General features: G+C 48.9%; 2 protein-coding genes across 2 annotated transcripts; both read left to right on the top strand.

Annotated features, from left to right (window-relative positions):
- The first annotated feature begins 5,076 nt into the window (after positions 1–5,076).
- LOC127769309 (formin-like protein 2) lies at positions 5,077–8,359 on the top strand. The gene is made up of 4 exons (XM_052294848.1): positions 5,077–6,837; positions 6,966–7,156; positions 7,278–7,513; positions 7,626–8,359. Exons 1-4 carry the CDS (start codon positions 5,378–5,380, stop codon positions 8,274–8,276), a joined length of 2,538 nt encoding a protein of 845 aa, XP_052150808.1. The 5' UTR covers positions 5,077–5,377; the 3' UTR covers positions 8,277–8,359.
- Positions 8,360–8,917: 558 nt separating this feature from the next.
- On the top strand, positions 8,918–10,089 carry LOC127770864 (transcription factor PCF2-like). The gene is made up of 2 exons (XM_052296642.1): positions 8,918–8,924; positions 9,494–10,089. Exons 1-2 carry the CDS (start codon positions 8,918–8,920, stop codon positions 10,087–10,089), a joined length of 603 nt encoding a protein of 200 aa, XP_052152602.1.
- The last annotated feature ends 6,535 nt before the right edge of the window (positions 10,090–16,624 follow it).

The following is a 16,624-nucleotide window of genomic DNA, read 5'->3' as shown; positions in this document are numbered from 1 at the left end:
GACCACACAATGGTGGAGGCTGCATGCATGGTCAGCCGGTCGGGATGATCTTGTTCGCACTGTGCTCGTCCCTTTGGGCATGATGAGTGGAGACGATCGCCGGACGGGACGACCTTCTCTGCACTTGAATCTTGTGCGTAAATCTGAACCAAGCCAAAGCTACGATCCCACACTAGATTACACCACCATGCGGCCATGCCTAACAAATCTACCATCGCTAGAAACCTATTCTATTCAATTTTTTTTATATATTTGCCGATAAATTTTTTTCTAGAAATTTGACAGATGTAATTACAATACAATCATAGTGTAATTACACTGCAACTTGTATATAATTACACTGTAACTTATATGTAACTAAAATTATATTTGTAAATTCAGTTGATATGATATGTAAGTGCACTGTAATTTTGATAAAACTAAAGTGTAAGTAAATATGTATTTGTTATTTTCTTTAAAATATAAAATTACAGTCCTATATAACTAAAATTACATTTGTAAATTCAGTTGATATGACATGTAAGTATTTAAAATATAAAATTACAGTCCTATATAACTAAAATTACATATGTAAATTTAGTTGATATGATATGTAAGTGCACTATAATTTTGATAAAAATATTGAATAAGTAAATTTGTATTAGTTATTTTATTTTGTAGTCCGTTGGATATAAATCTAAGTGCAAAAAAAATCTGGGTGATTTCTTGTCAAAAATCACCCGACAAATATGTAGGCAATCCCATAAAAAAGAGATATACAGATAGGGTTGTGCTAGTCTACGGTTCATATTTGGGCCAGTTGTTGTGGGCTTTCCTCTCTAAATTGTGATATTTGGGCCAACTTGCCTCTACCAAGTGGGTCTCCTGGGCTTGCAGTGTACTATATTTTAAGTGCTAACAAATACCCCGGGGCCTCGCGGGTAAGTTTCATCCCCCGTCCCCTCAAATGACCGGGACCCTGCCCCGACTTCCCCATGGGTTAGAAAATCCTCCGTCCCCGGTCCCTACGAGGAAATTGCCACCCCTAGGCTGTCAACAGCTCTGTCTCCTTTCGGCTGATGGGTGTCTCCTTTCGGCTGATGGGTGGTGGCGGTGAAGGGGTAGAGGTATTGTAGGAGGTAAAAAAAACTGGAGTAATAAACAAGCATCTTAGCTCACTGCATATATAGTGAAGAGTAGCAAACATACCAAAAAAATAAATATTAATCCAACATTTAGATTTTTTTTGTCCGTTTGCTACTCTTTACTCCCTCCATATACTTTTGATAGGCATATTTTTAAATCTGAAAAATTTATTTTTATAGACATGTTTTAATCCAACAATCTATCATCTTAATGACTTTCTCAGATATGATGCGTGACTCTCCATTCCTTCATAAGATTGGCTACATGTGCATCGAGAAATGTAAATATTAATGAATCGCTTGGTTATGAAGAATGACTAGTAGCATGTTTAAATGGATGATAAGTAGAATTACTTATCCTTGATCTGTGTGTCAAGATGAAATATGACTATCAAAAGTAGATGGATAGAGTAACATATATGGCTGAGATTCTGATTTATTACTCCATATTTCTTTTTAGATTTTTACCTTATCAATCTCATCACCGCATGATTAGCAACTATTACGGTGTAGGGGTGGAGCTGCCTACCTGCCATAGTGCCATCAAATGCTGGTACGAGATGTGCTTAGGATTAGCACTTCGCGCGATTTTGATACTTATGATTAGTGATGCAATGCTGGATTAGACACTGAAGTCAACACACAGTACTGAAAAACATGATGAGATATTTGGTCACAATTAATCAGTAAATGAAATTGTTTCAGTTTTGCATTGAAATAATGAAATTGTTTTGAGTTTTGCATCCGAATGAATTTTTAGCGGGTTGCAAAATGACCAATAATTTTTCTTAATGAAAATCTGGTGTTGTGGCCCCTTTCTCTAAAAGCAATAAGGTTGTTTGAAAATAATGTGTAGGACTTCTAAATCCACTTCACATATGTGCATGCTCTTTACACATACTTAGCGATAATTGGAGGCGCCTAAAGATCCCTCCTGAAAGACATGCACATATGTGTACTCCTAAAATTATTAATTGTACGGAATACAGTGTTGCTGATGCCATAGATTTGGCATTGTTGGCACCGTGCACATGCTAGCTATTTGGCCACAAGCCAACATCCTAGTTAAATCACATACAGTAGATCTTTTTTTTTTAAAAAAAAGAATACTATCGCCGGTATGAATTCTAAATTGTACATTTTTTTTCGCGGACAAAAGCTTATATAACCACCCAAAAACCGCGTTAAATTGATTTGAATTGGAGTAAATTTCAAGGGGAAAAAACGTGCATTGCCCCATCTTCTCATAAATTCTGTGTTTTTTTTGGTTAATTTGATCCTGTCATTGCAAACGTGTGACTTTTACAGTACAATATACAACAGTATATACTGCAAGTATACATGATCTAAAGGTGTAGATTGATTTGATTTTTTAGTTAATTAGATTGTAGTATAAAATTTGAAAGAGTAATTTTGTCTTTTCTTTGTTATTCTATCAAATCGTGCTATCATCACGTGTTTCGTCATCAAATGACGCTCAGGATGCTCCTCCTCTAGTGCACCATAAGATCCAGGACTAGGTACTCTCAATTAGAGTCGCTCAGTATTTTTTTTATGCTTTCAAAAAAAAGTGTATTTTTTATTTTCTATCAAATTTCTAACATGTCATTCTATATACTACCAGTATATATTGATAGTATATTGTACCATAAAAGTTCTATGATAAATGCCATTACAATTTACCTATTCATAGCCATGCCACTCAAATTTTATAAAATTAGAACCATGCCATCACCGTGACGTTTTTCATCTTCTTCCCCATCTGCACATGGGGTGCACCCCTCAGATTCATCTTCATCCTTTTTTTTCTTTCTTTTTTCTCATTCCCTAAACACATTTGCAATGGCACGGATCAAATCAATCTCTTTTTTTTCTTTTTGCTCTACATTGTCTTCAGTACAATTATCTGTTCGGTCCTACCCGTTGTCGGTGATCGGACCACCCAGCTTTCCGGTCCTTAAAACGGAGTAGAAGAACGGGAGATATCAACGTGAAGTACGGCTACCGGAGTAGTAGCAAGATGCAAGCTCTCCCCGGTTGTTTGAGGCTGGCCGGATGGCCCTGGCTCCTCGCATCAATCACGGGCTGCGCCGAATCGTCAAGAGGCGTATCGTTGACGGATTTATGTCTGATTTGATCGAGCTTGAGATCGCATGTATATTTGTCGTAAAACTACATGGCCCCCTCGAAGCTTGAATGCCATCAATGCAAAGGGAAGGAGCCAACGAAGGAGAGGCGAGAGCGTTGAGTTTGGTAAGAAAAAAAAAGGAAAAAAAAAGAAAGCTAATAGAATCGACCATGCATGCAATTCAACCACTTTTTGATACTGCTGTCCGAATAGAATTGAAATCAACATTGATTGATGGAGGGAATTGGCTAGAGAGTACCCCCTGTCTTAATGCTTTGGCTTATATGGCTAAGTAACAATGATTAGCTTGGAGGTTAAGCCCAGGAGGTAAGGTGACTCGATCTTCCCTCCATATGATGCCCTTTAGACCCTACTTAAGTCTCATCCAAGAGAATTATGCATCAGTATCATCACTGTATTCGCTAGTCTGTCCTGTGCCGCGTGCAACTGATGCAGTGCCATGTTTGGGTGAAACATGTCTTCAGAAGTTCAGATGTATCTCTGGAGAGAGGAGCCTGTCACTCATCCCATGCACTTCACCGACTTGGAGGGCACTCAATTCTATCCCAAGTTTCCAACCACATCCAGGGCCCGGACATTCTTCAAGGATGCTACCAATCTAACAACACAGATACACAAGGGTAGGGCATATATGGTACAGTTTGTTAAAAACACACCTCCTGACAGCTTGTATGTAGTACTACCAGTAGCTGTAAAGACCAATTCAAATGTGTGAGGCCAAGGGCATTGAATTGTTCTCAGGGGAGAATAATGGTCTCCGATCAGCAATGGTAAATGGGGGTACTGCTGCTGATAATATTATTGCTTGCATGAGGGCCATAGCCCATACAGCCTTGGGGTAAACTTGCATGAGGGCCATAGCCCATACAACCTTGGGGTAAAAAACAAGGCTGCAGAGAGCACACAACAAACTTGCAAAGGGACAGATGAACAAAGACAACAGGAGCAACTGGAGGCTGCTATAAAAAAATGAAGTGAATTTCTGTGCCAGATTGCTTTACTATACATTTGAATCTTACTGACCATGGTAGTAGTAATAAATTAGTAACAAGTTCAAACTGAGCTGCCATGTAGCAAGATCTAGTTTTGGATAAGCTGTGGTCCATGTTTAGTGATAATGATAGTATATTACCTTTGGGTTATATACATATGACATGGATAGCATATAGTGATAGCGGTTATCAAGCCCCCTTTAGAACGGAGAAATTTCACGGGAATTTCGAAGGCAATGAACCAATTCATGTAAAATTCATGCATTCCAAAAGAGCATCCCAGATTTCTTCAGATATTAATTTGTGCCTCATGTAGTGTACCCAACATCGTGAAATCAAACCATTTTTCTATACCCAGCTTCGTCTTTAAAAAAGTACCAAATTTGCCAACGACTCCTTTGGAACAAAGTAATCTTGGAGGAATTTTTATAGGATTCAAATCCTATGGAAAGTGTCCTATAGGTCCTTTTGGAACAAAGCAATGGCTGTTTTTGGAGGATTTTCAACATAAGACCCAACCTAATTTAAAAAAAAAAAATCACTCTCTCTCTCTCTCTCTCTCTCTCTCTCCATCTCCTAATTCCTACATTTTCCATGCGTTATATCCAAACAATTATTTATGTAGTTTTGATGTGATTTTTCATTCATAGGATTTGAGGTGCCAAGTATTCCCGTGTTTCGGAAATTTCGGAACACTAAATTAAAAAGAGGAGTAATTGCCCAAGAGAGAAAAAAAAAGGAAGTTTGATACAGCAGGTCAAGCTCAAGGTCAAAACCCAATGGGGCAGGTGCGTATGGAGGCGGTGACGCAAAGCATATACACAGGTACATACATGCAACAATGCCGTCACTGACTCGCCGCTCTGCTGCACGGACCTGCCATTGCCGTGGGATTCCTTGGAGTGGCATTGAAGCCTAGCTAGCTCTACGTTTGAGCTGCCCCCGTGTGTACGTGCCTGCCCGCCGATCGGCCATCCCCTTGGATCTCGCAGCTTTCTCCAGTTTCAGCTTTTGCTTCTCCTTCTCCCACGTCCTCTCTCTCCCTGACCCTGAGCCAAAGAATCTCTCCATCCTCCATCCTTGAAATGGTTTGATGCCTGCATGCATCAGCCATGTCCAGTTCAGCCAGAGGAATCACCCTCCTCTGCCTCCTCTTGATCGTGTCATCCACTGTTCTCCACTTCTCGATCGGCGGCGGCAGCAATGGCGAGAAGAGGAGAGACGATGGTGATGGTGATGGTGACGATGAGAAGGTGAGGTTGTTGCTTGGTGCCAACGCTCTGGGCGAGCGGGATAGGCGGCATGGGCATGGGCATGGAGGTGGTGTCTCTTCGGCGCCGGCGCCGGCTCCGGCTCCGGCTCCGGCTCGTGCCCACCTGCCGCCGCCGCTGCTGCACAAGAACGCGCGGCTCCCGGACCCGGTGCCCGGTAGAGTCGGGCTCGGGCACAGGAGGGGGAACGCCACCGCGGCGCACAGACGGCGCAGCGAGCGGGAAGGGAAGAAGAGCACGCCGCTTGTCGTGGTCGCCGCGGGCGCCGCGCTGTCCGGCGCGGCGGCGGTGCTCCTCGTCGTCCTCGTGGTGTTCCTGGCGTGCAGGAGGTTCCAGAGGAGGGCCATGCCGGGCGCTGACCAGAGCGGGACAAACAAGGTGAGCTTCGATCCTGGCCCCGACGTGTTCTACCTGGACGCCGTCAAGCCGTACGTCGAGGCCGACCATGGCGGCGGCGGCGGTGTTGTGAAGACGGCGCCGGAGTTGGCCGGGCCGAAGGAAGAGCCCAGGTGCGAGGAGGAGGACAGCGGAGTTGCCCTGTCCGACGACGGCGCCGACTCCGTCCATTCCTCGTGCTGCTTCCACTCGTCGCACTTCTCCTACTCCGAGCTCCGGGACACGAAGCCGGGGAGCAATGGCGTGTCGCCATCGCCATCCGGCCGGTCAAGACGACGGAGCTCCGCCCCTGTGACGCCCTCAGAGAAGAACAAGGCTGCGAGCCCTTATTCGCCGCAGTGCCCGCGCACGCCGAGCAACAGGGAGCGATCGTCTCGCGCCCACTCCCCGAGCTCGTCGGTTTCGGACTTGACATCGGTGTCGACATCGGTGGTCAAGGATCATGAAGTCCGGCGAGCCGTCCATTCCCTGAGGTTTCCAGAAGCGCAGAGCGGCGGCGCGGGGCACGCGAAGGAAGACGAGGCAGAATCAGGCAATATGAGGCCGCCTCCTCCTCCTCCTCCGCCGCCGCCACCTCCTCCTCCTCCTCCTCCGCCGCCGCCGCCACCGCCGCCGGCAGTAACACAGCAGCAGGATGTCAAGACAAGCTGTGGACCGGCCGTTCCCCCACCGCCTCCGCCTCCGCCTCCGCCGCCACCGCCACTGCTCGCACCGAAACAGCAGAGCAGCGGCGGCCCGATCCTCCCGCCGGCGCCCGCGCCGCCTCCTCTGTTCAGGCCGTGGGCGCCGGCGGTCGGGAAGAACGGCGCGCCGCTGCCGAAGCTGAAGCCGCTGCACTGGGACAAGGTGCGCGCCGCGCCCAACCGGCGGATGGTGTGGGACAGGATCCGATCGAGCTCGTTCGAGTACGTAGACCCAAAACCCACCCCATCTCCCCTACGACTACGAACGAGCTCGAGGTGTTCGACACTTCGACCACACGAGCGTACACGTTTTCGCGCCACACGCTGATCAAACCATGTCTGATTCGCAGGCTGGACGAGAAGATGATCGAGTCGCTGTTCGGGTACAACGCGAAGTGTTCGACGAAGCACGAGGAGGTGCAGAGCCGGAGCCCCTCGCTCGGCCACCACGTCCTCGACACCAAGAGGCTGCAGAACTTCACCATCCTGATGAAGGCCGTCAGCGCCACCGCCGAGCAGATCTTCGCCGCCCTGCTGCACGGTAACCAAACCGCACGGCACGATCGAGCACGAATCAACACCGTCCTGCACGGCACAGTTGGTGTGTGTGTTTAATTTGAGTTTTTTCTTTCTTTCTCTTGGTTTGGATGGATTGGTTGCAGGGAACGGCCTGTCGGCGCAGCAGCTGGAGGCGCTCATCAAGATGGCGCCGGCCAAGGACGAGGCCGACAAGCTGTCCGCCTACGACGGCGACGTCGACGGCCTCGTCCCGGCGGAGAGGCTGCTCAAGGTGGTGCTCACGATACCGTGCGCGTTTGCGCGAGTGGAGGCGATGCTGTACCGGGAGACCTTCGCCGACGAGGTCGGCCACATCAGGAAGTCGTTCGAGATGCTCGAGGTGAATCTTGGGGTGTTCGTCGCAATGGCGGTCTTACTGATTCTGCAGCTTTGTGATTATACTATTAAGATTCTGAGTTTGGAAATGGCGTGTCGTTCTTGGTGTCTGGAAGGAGGCGTGCAGGGAGCTGATGTCCAGCAAGCTGTTCCTGAAGCTGCTGGAGGCCGTGCTCAAGACCGGGAACCGGATGAACGTCGGGACTGCCCGCGGCGGCGCCATGGCGTTCAAGCTCGACGCGCTGCTCAAGCTCGCCGACGTCAAGGGCACCGACGGGAAGACCACGCTACTGCACTTCGTGGTGCAGGAGATGACCCGGTCGCGCGCCGCCGAGGCGGCGGACATCGCCGCGGGGCTCGGCGCCGAGCTCACCAACGTCAGGAAGACGGCGACCGTGGACCTGGACGTGCTCACCACCTCGGTGTCCGGCCTGTCGCACGGCCTGTCCCGGATCAAGGAACTGGTCGGGAGCGACCTGTCCGGCGACGAGAGGAACCAGTGCTTCGTGGCGTTCATGGCGCCGTTCGTCGCCCACGCCGGCGAGGTGATCCGGGAGCTGGAGGACGGCGAGCGGCGGGTGCTGGCGCACGTCAGGGAGATCACCGAGTACTACCATGGCGACGTCGGCAAGGACGAGGCGAGCCCGCTCAGGATCTTCGTCATCGTCAGGGACTTCCTGGGGATGCTGGAGAGGGTGTGCAAGGAGGTGAGGGGAGCCAAGAATTGCCATGGCGGGAATCCTGCCCTGAACCTGAACAATGTATGATACCGCAAATATTGGGGTGAAAGAACAACATTGTAATTCTTGGCTTCGGATTGTTCTTGACATGATCTTGCCAGATTAGAACAGATCAGTTCGTTTAGATTACAAGCATCCAGCTCTTCATCTATCCGAAGTTCCGATGTGCATTGCACAATCATGCAAGTATGCCAAAATCACACCGTACAAGCGTTCCTGGTACCGCAAAGCAGACAGTACCACTACTATGTCTGATACACTGAATATCACTCTTGATCTGGGGGAACCAGTGTTTGAACGTTGAGGGAGTTCAAAACAGGAACACGACAAGGTTGAGATGAGATGCGCGAAATAGCAGTGGTACTGGTCGAAGCCGTTTGTTTGCTCCCGCGTTTCTTCCGCTTTTGTCTCTTTGCCATGATTCCTTTTTCCCAGCAGAATTTGAATCCGTTTGCGTCACCTGCAGAGTATCAGAGGCCCACGTTGTTATCAGAACCGCTGTTTATTTCCACTGCTGCTGTGTCTGCCTCGTGCTTCTTCAGGCCCCCCCGAGGAGTTTTACTGCCGACTATACAACTAGTATACGACAAGTGACAGTATAGAAAACTACCGTACTCATGTTAGTGTTGTGATAAGATACCTACGAGGGATATCATTATCACGGGAGCATGGAGAGTTTGAACTTTTGTATCCGTAAGCAGAGACAGTACGCATGATATGTGCTAAAAAATAGTACTAGCTGAAATATACATCAAAAGAGGCATTTGAATCTTGGAGACCAGCCTGAGGTAACAGCACAATGGTCTTCAGTTATATACTTCGATTTAGAGAGTAAGAGCTTTTCGTGATATACTGTATTTGATCTTGATAACAAGCAGAGCAAGCGTGCCAAATGGCCTTGGCCCGAACCAATAGCCGTCGGAATAATTAACTATTTGCCACTCTTACAAACGGTGCTAAATTATTTGCGTCCGGTAACTGAGAGCTCGGCCCATGAGCTACAATTGTCACCACTAAGAAAAAAGTACCAAAGGTCCCTCAACTTATCATCGGGATATAAAAACATCCTCGAACCGCAAAACTAGTATGCAGGGTCCTTAACTATACAAAACCGGTCACCCGAGGTCCTTCGGTGGCAGCTGAGTCAGCGTGGAACCCACGTGGGGCCCACATGTTAGGGTTATCCACGTTAGCCTCCTCTCCCTCTTTCCCCTCTTCTCTCCCTTCCTCATCTCTTTCTCTAGGCAGCCTCCTCATCTCCTTCCGCCGCTTTGGGCAGGCCGCCGCCGCCGCCCGACGGGTGGGAAGGAGAGCAAGGCGGCGATGCGGCGGCGGCGGCGGCGGCGGCGCCAACTCAGGTGACAAGTTGGACTGCGAGACCATCCGCTGGCTCACCCGCGAGCTAGGGCACAAGTCCGACAGCGAGACCATCCGCTGGTTCATGCAGCAGTCGGAGCCTGCCATCGTCACCGCCACGGGGATGGGCACCGTGCCCGCGATCACCACCACTGTCGATGGCATCCTCCGCATCCCCACCGAGTCGCCCTCCGCCGTCGCGGCGGCTGCCCGCGGCGATGAGCCCACCCCAAAGCGGCGTAGCAAGCTCCAGCCGACGCGCGCGGCGACCGACGACTCGGTGGAGGCGCTGGCCATGGCTCCTCCCCCGCGGTCTACTACCCCTTTGTCGCTGCCCCCCTCCTCCAAGCCAATGGCAGCGGCTCGATCTCAATATCCAGCGGCCTCGCCCCCACCTCATCCGCAACAGCACCCACAGCCGCTGGAGGCAGCACAATCCCGTTCATCGCCATGCCGGCAGCCAGTGACGGCGGCAAGCAGGTGATGTCACCGGTGACCGTGTGGATGCTCCCGCCCGGCGGCGCGGGCGTGGTGAACCAGCCAATGCAATACTTGGCGTTCCAACCCAACCGCAACTAGGCCAACTTCGCCAGCAGCTCCAACTCCCAGCATTAGCCATTCTACAACGTGGGGCAGTGTAACACCCTGAAAATTCGACCGACAAAAATCTAAACTCTAAAAATACGGATTTTCAAAAACTTTAAAAAAAATTAATTGCATCATGCCGATCCTATTCGCTTATTTTATTTGGATTTGATCTCGAAGTTTACTAACCGTGAGTAAACCATAAAAACAAGTTGGTAAAATAAATATAAACTAAAATAAAGATTAGGTGTGGATAGGAATAAATAAAATATTATCGCGACCATATTTGGATCAATTAAAATACGATGGAATAAGAGTTAACCCTAATTAAAAATTCAAATAGATTAAATAAAAATAAAATATGAGTAATATTAATCTACGGTGAATTCATTAGTTGAGATAACACAAATATTGAGTAAAATGCATATATGCAAAAATTAGGAATTGTTGAATCAAATTTATATGGAAAATACACTAAAATCGGGATAAATAGAAAAGTCACTGTTCATTGCACCCTAGCCCCGCCCCCTCCCCTGCCGCGCGCGCCGCTCGCCGCGCGCCGCCCGCCTATGTGCCGCTCGCCCGCGCGCCGCGCCGCCGTCGCCATCATCGCCGTCGCGTCGCCGTCGGCCTCGCGCCGCGTGCCGCCGCCTCGCGCCCCGCGCGCGCGCCCGCCTGCCGCCACGCGCCCATCCCGTCGCCGCGCCGCGCGCTCGTCCCGCGCCGCGCTACCGTCGCGTCACTGCCCGTCGCGTCCCGCCCCGAGCCGCGCGCCGCCGCTGTTGCCGCCGCCGTCGACGTCCCGTCGCCGTGCGTCCCGTCGCCGCCCCGAGCGCCGTGCCGCCCCTGCCGCGCCGCGCCAACGTCGCCGCTGCCGCCCGTCGCGTCATCCCGAGAACCGTGCCGCCGCCTCGCGCCCCGCGCCCGTGCCGTCACGCGTCGCTCGCCGCCATCCCGTCGCGCCGTCCCATCGCCGCTGCTGCCGCCCGCCGTCGCGTCGTCGCTGCCGAGCCGTCGCCGTCTCTGCTCCGCGCCCCGCGCCGCGCCGCGCGCCGTCCCGTCGCCTCGCGCCGCGCGCCCCCACCTCGCGCCCCACGCCGCCGTCGCGTCTCCCCTCTCTCCCCCCTTATCTCTTCCCCTCTCCTATATAAACCCCACTATTTCCCCTCTTTCCCTCCATCCTCACCTCCTCTCCTCTACCCGCTCCACCACGCCGTCGCCTCCACGCCGCCGCGCCGTCGCATCGAGTCGCCACACCGCCGCCACGAAGCCGCCGCGCCGCGCCGCGCCTTGGCCGTGCCGTGTTCCCCGCCGCCGTCGCAGCCGCCGTGCGCCGCCGCCGTTGTCGTGCCGCCGCGCCGCCACCTTCGCAACCGCCGCGCCGTCGCCCCGGAACCGCCCCGCCGTGCGTTGCCGCCGTGCGCCGTCGTCGCACCGCCGTCGCCGCCACCGCCGTCGTCGCCGCTGCCGCCGTCAGTGAGCCGCCCTTCTTCCCCCTCGCGCCTACCGCCGCTGCCGCTCGGGTAGGAGGGAGAGCCGAGAGAGAGAGAAGGAAGAGAAAGAGAAAAGAAGGAAAAAGAGGAAGAGAGAAAAGAGAGAAGAGGGAGAGAGAAAAGAAAAGAAGAGAAAAAGAAAAGAAAAGAAAAGGAAAAGAAAAAGGGGGAAAAGAGAAGGAAATAAGTAGGAAAAATTAGGAGAAATTTAGGACACTTAAAAATATTAGAATTTAAGTATAGGATTAACGAAAATATAGTATTTGCAAAATAATGCTATAATCATAGATGTATTTAAAAACTAAACAATTAGGTGAATTATATAGATTATTGTAGATTGTTTTAATGATCTCTACAAATGATCAATTCGCGGTAGTGATTTAGATATAATTAATTAGATGAATTCTTATAGGCTATTATAAATTATATTTGGGTAATCTCTATAAGAAATCGATTCACGATAGAAATTCGGATTTAATCACTAGGAATTTTAGACGTATATTATATTTAATCATTTAGTCATAGACTAAATTAAATCGTATAATATTATAAGATAATTTTAGGATTCCGTCCGATGTTTAGCTCGCAATAGAAATTTCTAACCAAATATATGAATATAATACTCGGGTAGATTCAATCAAAAACTTATGCTAACCAAATATTTACACCCGCAAAATAGCTTAGGATATATAAATCGAAATTGGGTTTGCCCTAGTCCGCGAATAGTAAAGTTAATATAAAAGAATCGACTTTCGCGTTCGACTTCCATTTGGATTTATTTGGATTTTACTTGAATTCTAACCGAATTCAAAATCGATTCTTCGCACGTACTTGTAGAGCCCGAGAGAGTTGCGGATCCAAGTGAAGGCCAAGACCCGCAAGACTTTGAGCAAGGCAAGTCATCACTATTCTTTGAACATGTTGATCCCAATTGCGAAATTATTTTGTTTACAAATAAAATTGCATGCAATGATGAACATCCTACTTGTGATTATGCCATGCCTTGATTATTGTTTACCCCTCATTCCTTCGTAACCATGTTTACGTATGAGTCCCTAGTCAATTATGACAATTGCTTAGGAATGCTATTCTAGAATTATGCATACTCATATTTATCAAATGCTATATGCTTGGGCAATTACCTTTGGGAAGGTAATTGAGATGCGGCATGTGGAGACATGAGCGCCACATTGCCATGATATTGATGACATGATTTGTGAAAGGAGAAATAAAACTAAACAACTGTTTTCGACTGGGGCGGACGGAGGATTTGGGTGGTATCTAGAAAAGGCTAGTACCGTCCCCGGTCAATTAAGGACCGAGCCATGAAGTTAAGCATGAAACGACCCCCGTACAACCGCACTTCTCGAATGGGTATAGACCTAACGGATTAGATAGCCGAGCGGAGGCAGTATCCCTGCATAGATGGTTCACCCCTGAGTGAGGCAGGTGCGCTACGATGGGACAGCCGTTGAGGTAGGGCCGAGAGGCGTGCCCTACATCGGTGTCGCCATTGGTAGGACTGCCATGAGTGTGTGAGAGAGAGAACTTAACTTGAACTATAATTTAATATGTGTGTGAGACTTCTCTTTCCCGGGAGCGCCAGAACTCCTCTCACTGCTAGAAACATGGACACCTAGAGTGCATGAGGATTTAAGTTCATGGAGCGGGTACTGCCAATGCGAGGTTATCGAAAAGCTTTGCCGTGACGCGTCTCATGTGTTGGGACGAGGCTCATGTGTTGGGCAGTTGCGGAGTGCGGGTAAAGTGTACATCCACTGCAGTGTGAGTAAACCAAATCTATTCGAATAGCCGTGCTCGCGGTTATTGAGCACCGGGACATGTATTACACTTGGCTAGACTCTAAATTCTTAACCTGTGTGGGATGGGATATTGCATGATGATTTTTTATGCTGATGGAGCCACTTCCTGAGAGGTGGGAATGTGGACGTCCTCAGAAAACCATAACGACTCGATGGCGGGAAGCTATCCTTGGGATCACAATGGATGGTGGACAGAACCGTCATTGTTTAATATGAACGCTGGTACTAAAATTTGGTTAGTCTGTGCTAGGTCTTAGGCTTGCGAAAGGAATTACGAAACTGGCTTTGCGCAAAGGAACCATAGCTATCCTTTGAATACCCCTATCATGTGCATTTCTTGCTGTGGTGGCTTGCTGAGTACGGTTGGTACTCACCCTTGCAAATATAAAATTAATCAGAAGTGGGAGATGAAGCTTCGGAGGATCCCTATGCCTACTACCAGGAGGGAGATGAAGACGATGGCACTCAGTAGGTCTTAGTTACGGTCGTTGCCTGTGGCAATGGCATGCCGCTGCCTGAATTCCGCTGCCTCATCTATTTCTGCTTTTGGATGTATTCCGGACCGCTCGGTTCGATGATTTAAGAGAATGCCTGCGGGTTTATGATGTAATAATTAGCACTAGACTCTCGTGTATGTGCTTTTGGTATTTCAGCTATGAACTCGTGTGTACCAGACTACTTGATCCAGGGAAATGGTACTGTTTACACGAATGATTCCTGTTATAGAAACGGGGGTCTACAGGCAGAATCCCGGTGTCCAGAATTCCTCGGTTCTCCTCTCCGTTGGGCTCCTCCCTCGCCAGTCGCCGGCTACGCCGGCCCTCCCCTCCGCCGCACCGCCCGCGCCACCGTGCGTTGCCGCCTCACCTCGACGGACCTCCAGCTGCTCCCCCGCCGCCCGCGCATGGAGAAGGCCGCCACCGCTCTTCTCCCCAGCATGTTCCCGCCTCACCACTGCTCTTCTCCCTTGCCAGTCGCCGGACCTCCTCTCCCGCACCAAGTCGGTGCCGCACCAAGCCGCCGCCACATCGCCCGTCATCGGCCAAAGTGAGAGAGAGAGAGAGAGTGGAAGGGAGAGAAGAGGGGAAGAGATTGTCCTACGTGGCATCATGGCATGTGGGACCCATGTGGGTCCCACGCTGACTCAGCCGCCACGTAGGACAAATCCAGCGTCAATACTGCCCTAGGACCTCGGGTGACCGGTTTTGTATAGTTAAGGGACCCAGCATATCTGGTTTTGCGGTTGGAGGATGTTTTTTTATCTCGCTGACAAGTTAAGAGACCTTTGGTGCTTTTTCCTCACCACGAACTGACGTCAAGGCCCAACTCGTTTTCCTGTCCTGCTCGGTCAAATACCTGAAAAGCAGGCCGTGCACAGCACCCCAACCAGAGTTCAGTGGCGGTTCTCCTACGACAGGCTTATCCTTAGAGCAGCTCCATGCGAGGATAAAATCGAACCATGTGAAAACAAAGACCGAACATAGCAATTGTATCAGTCGACTGCTACGAATTTGAGAAAAAATCCACCTCCAAAGAGGAGTCGAAATAAACCGATTAATGCCCCGCCCCCCAACATCGGGATGGCTATATGGCTGTCGACTGATTTTCTATAGCTGGATCATTCGTTTTGTTGGCCGTTTGATTTATTTGAGATTCGTGCAAGCTGGTAGGGCCTTTGCTAGTTGGGTCTGTGGGCTATTTATTCTGTGTGGGCTTTTGGTTCTGAATTTGCTTTGGGCTTGGACAATTGCTTCGGGTGTATAGCTTGGACTTTTGGTCTACCATGGGACCCACTTGCACTGTTGACAGAGAGAGACTGAGTGACTGTGTCTGTGAGAGAGAGAGAGTGAGCATACAGGGCGAGAAAATTTCTTGCTCTCATCGTCCCACGCGATGCGGCGATTGTGGAAGGCGACACAACATCGATTCGCCGGTGATCTCCTTCTCCTCTTCTCCAGTGAATTTAGTTCCCGCTTGTTTACTGCTTTGTTCATCGACGCGTCGACTATTTGTATTTTGTAGTGGTGGGTTTCTGACGCTGATTTGTGGGAGTCATCGACGATTCGCTGGTAATATCGTTCTTTCTTTCTCCGGTGAGTCTCATAGTCGTTGTGTAGTGTGTTTTGTGTCCTCGTCGTCCTCGATCCGAGCTTGTCGTCGTCTCCTTGTGTGCTGCAAGGTTTTAGTTGTTTCGATTTGGATATGTGATGTGTTCGATTTTCGAATGTAACTCGGTAAATCCCCTTGTTTCTTATTCAAATATGACATGGTGATCTCCTTGTGTGAGTTTTTCCCTTTTATTTAGGGTATTTTAGTTTTTTTGCGGGGATTTGTGCTATGCAATGTTTCAATTTCGAGTTGTGTGGTGTGAGTTGTCACGGTGAGCCCCTTCTGTGAGTTTTTCCCATTTGTTTAGGGTATTTTAGTTGTTTCCTGCGGGGATTTGTGCTATGCGATGTTCCGATTTGGATCTGTGTGGTACAAGTTCCTCATGACACAGAGTAGAAGATGAGGAGAAGCCTTTGTGATGCAATGTTCAGCCTTGCTAGCATGCTATTGACCTTCTCTGAATCAGAATTAACACATGTTATTTTGATGACAGTGACTGAATCTCTTGAAGCATCCATGGCCTTCTTATGCTAAAAGTCTGCAGATGCTATATATGCTATGTGGAATCTAGTTTGGTATTTTTACTCTTCGGTGACCACCTTAGACTAATTTTATTAGATCTGTAAAGAGCACAAGTTATTGAAAATTTTGAAATGCATCATTGAGTTTCCAACATTTTAGTATTATCATGCAGATTGTCTGACATTTTCATAACCAAGTCTGCTATAAATATATAGTGATGCACTTTTGCTGCAACAATAAATTGTATAAAAATGATTAGTCCCTCATGTCAAATTAGAAGTAGTAGCTAAACATGATTTTCTTCTAGTTTGATTTATATGTAAGACCAATTAATGGGATATGATTATGTATGGTTCTGGACAAGAGCTTCTTTGCTTCCTATGAGCATTTTTTTCTTGAGCTGATTGTCCAGGATTGAGAGGAAAAGGACACATGGAGAAATGGGCTAGTCTAAAAAAATAGAAAGCATACATATATGCACAACTGA

The sequence above is a fragment of the Oryza glaberrima genome, chromosome 4 (assembly GCF_000147395.1).
Source record: "Oryza glaberrima chromosome 4, OglaRS2, whole genome shotgun sequence".
Taxonomy (NCBI): Eukaryota; Viridiplantae; Streptophyta; class Magnoliopsida; order Poales; family Poaceae; genus Oryza; species Oryza glaberrima.
The sequence above is the reverse complement of the archived record's forward strand: the minus strand, read 5'-3'. Positions and strand labels throughout refer to the sequence as shown.

Coding starts and splice junctions, on each gene's coding strand:
- LOC127769309 (XM_052294848.1), top strand. CDS start 5,378: ATGTCCAGTTCAGCCAGAGGAATCACCCTCCTCTGCCTCCTCTTGATC. Junction 6,838..6,965: donor ATCCGATCGAGCTCGTTCGA/GTACGTAGACCC, acceptor TCTGATTCGCAG/GCTGGACGAGAAGATGATCG. Junction 7,157..7,277: donor CTTCGCCGCCCTGCTGCACG/GTAACCAAACCG, acceptor GATTGGTTGCAG/GGAACGGCCTGTCGGCGCAG.